Below are 2,579 nucleotides of genomic sequence, written 5' to 3'. Positions count from 1 at the left end.
TAACTAGTATCACATTTTATAGTTATTTCATTCTACTAATAATTATTTTAATATTTACATATGTGTTTTAACACAGAAATAAAATATTTTAATGAATTCATTCTTGAAAGTATTTGTTGTTCTTGCTATGTAGAAACATCCAGTGCAATATATTATCAACAATATATTTATGGTATTTGTAAGAGAATGTGCATGACAATAAAGGAGAAAGTATATACAAGATGATATTGCAATATGTGTCTATATATAAAATAAAAGCATTCAAATCAAATAAGTAAAAAAAGATGGAAATCATTTTTCACAACCTTTCCTTAATATATATAAAAGTACTCCAAACTATAAATATTTTTTTGCTCATACATTCTCAAATTTATTACTTTACCTCCAAACTTACTAACAAACTAGAGATTGATGTAACCAAATGAGCTTAGGAACATATACCAGCACAATCATAAGATGATGCATGGACTATATTTCTATGTGATTACATGCTTTCATAAAGACTAGGAGCCAAACGAGGTTTGATGAGAACTTGAAGAGGAGTAACTTTAACATTTGTCATTTCCATTGCTGCAGTCATATCTATGGGTTCAGTTGAAGTTTTTGAGACATCAAAGCAGTGAAGAAAGTTTGCCAAAGTCAAATAAGAACTTCTAAGGCCAAAGGTTATTCCAGGGCATATCCTCCTACCACTTCCAAAAGGTATGAGCTCAAAATGTTTTCCCTTCACATCCACATCTTTGTGTGTGGTGAGGAACCTTTCAGGCTTGAACTCCAAGGGCTCTGGCCAAATGCTAGGGTCTGTTTGGATCTTCCACAAGTTTGTGATAAGGCGAGTTCCTTTCTTCACATGGTACTCTCCTAACTTGCAATCTTCTCTGAATTCACGAGGGCCAGAAAGTGGAGAGGGTGGATATAGCCTCAATGACTCCTTAACAACTGCATGAAGGTACACCAACTTGTTTGTATCTGACTCAGTTACAAGTTTGTCTTTTCCAATGTGAGCGTCAATTTCTTCCTTAACTTTCTCCAACGTCCGAGGATTGTTCAGTAGCAAAGATAGTGTCCATATGTTACTGGCAGAGCTTGTGTCTGTTCCTCCCAAAATCAATGCCTACATCAAAATTGTGAACAAAGAAGTGTTCAAATTTGTGATTTGTGTTTATAAAGTTCTGATTCACCAAACTTCAAATGCTCCATACATCGAGTTAAGAAAGATCTCAAAAACATCTCAGATTTTAGTACATTTTAAAAGCAACTTTTGAATTAAGATCTGATTGGGGAATAATATACTAAAAGATTATTTTAAGAAAACAATGTTAAACAATGAAAATATACGATGAGAGAGAAAGTGATCATAGCATGTACAAAGGGAAACACAACGCAAAATTACCATTGCTGTGGCTTTGATGACGGTATCAGAATCAAACCCATGAATGTTGGTTCCATCGATCTCCGACAGCATCATTTCCATGAAGTCTTCACCTTTCTCACCTTTCTCACCATTCAAATTCCTTTTCCTCTTGTGTTCTTCCAACCATTCCCCAACCACCGCATCCAATTCCTTAAAATTCTCCTTCATGTCCCTTTCATGCCCTCCGAAGTCGAACCACCTCAGCCACGGCACCGCGTCCCCTACCGCGAACACCCCCAACAGCCGCATGTACTCTTTGAACGCTGCCAAACATATCCGCGCTTCTCCCTCCTCAACCACCGCGGTTTCTCCGAAGTACCTCTTCCCAGCAACCATCCTCAGCACCACGTTGAACGCAACCTCCTTCAGCCACTGCTTCAGGTCCACCATCAAAAACTCCTTCTCCGTTTTCCCACGGGTCCACTTGTGGTAAAGCTCTTTGGCGGAGGTTCTTACCTCGGAGATGCGTACGTGCGAGAGCGCATCGATGCGGTGGTCGGCGAGGAATACGAAGGCCAGGTTCTTGCGCATGTCTTGCCAAAATTTTCCGTAGGGGGCGAACCCTAGCATGGCGAGGTTGTAGGTCATGTTTTGGCAGGCCACGAGGTTGGGGCGGTAGGACAGAGCGACGTCGTTTGTGGTGAAGCACTCTTTGGCAGTTTCCCAGTTGCTGATGACTATGGCTTTGACTGTGCCTATCTTGATGCTGAAGATGGGGCCATGGCTGTCGGCCACCGCGCCCAGGAGGTAATGGGTGGCGGGAGAGCGCGCTAGGAGTGGGAGGTGGCCGATGATCGGCCATGCGCCGGGGACTGTGGGTGGTTCTTTGCTTCTGGAGCGGCGGAGAAGAAGGAAGAGAAAGGGTGGGATTAGGACCAGAAGCGCAATTGTGAGAGGGGAAGGTGGAGTTTGGAGTGAGTCCATTCTTGTCACTCTGCTTTCTGTAGGTGTACAATGCCTATGCTCTCTCTCTCTATATATATATATATATAAAGAATTTGTTTTGAAAACACTACTCTCTCTGAGCTGGGACCCTTGAGTCTTTAAACAGAATTTTACAAAAAACAATTAATAAAAAGTTTATTGTTTGATATTTTATTCCTGTTTGAGATTTTAAATTAGAAAAATATTCTTACACAATCGGACTTTAGCTTGCGCCAAAATT

The 2,579-nt window shown here is 40.8% G+C and overlaps 1 protein-coding gene across 1 annotated transcript; it reads right to left on the bottom strand.

The window, feature by feature from the left end:
• Positions 1 to 283: 283 nt before the first annotated feature.
• LOC137837433 (cytochrome P450 82A4) lies at positions 284 to 2,370 on the bottom strand. Its single transcript, XM_068646420.2, has 2 exons — positions 1,394 to 2,370; positions 284 to 1,114 (listed from the first exon to the last, which is right to left on the bottom strand). The coding sequence occupies exons 1-2, from the start codon at positions 2,336 to 2,338 to the stop codon at positions 485 to 487; spliced, it is 1,575 nt and encodes a 524-aa protein (XP_068502521.1). The 5' UTR covers positions 2,339 to 2,370; the 3' UTR covers positions 284 to 484.
• Between the last annotated feature and the right edge of the window lie 209 nt (positions 2,371 to 2,579).

The sequence above is a fragment of the Phaseolus vulgaris genome, chromosome 4 (genome assembly GCF_051622355.1).
Source record: "Phaseolus vulgaris cultivar YP4 chromosome 4, ASM5162235v1, whole genome shotgun sequence".
Lineage (NCBI taxonomy): Eukaryota > Viridiplantae > Streptophyta > Magnoliopsida > Fabales > Fabaceae > Phaseolus > Phaseolus vulgaris.
The sequence above is the reverse complement of the archived record's forward strand: the minus strand, read 5'-3'. Positions and strand labels throughout refer to the sequence as shown.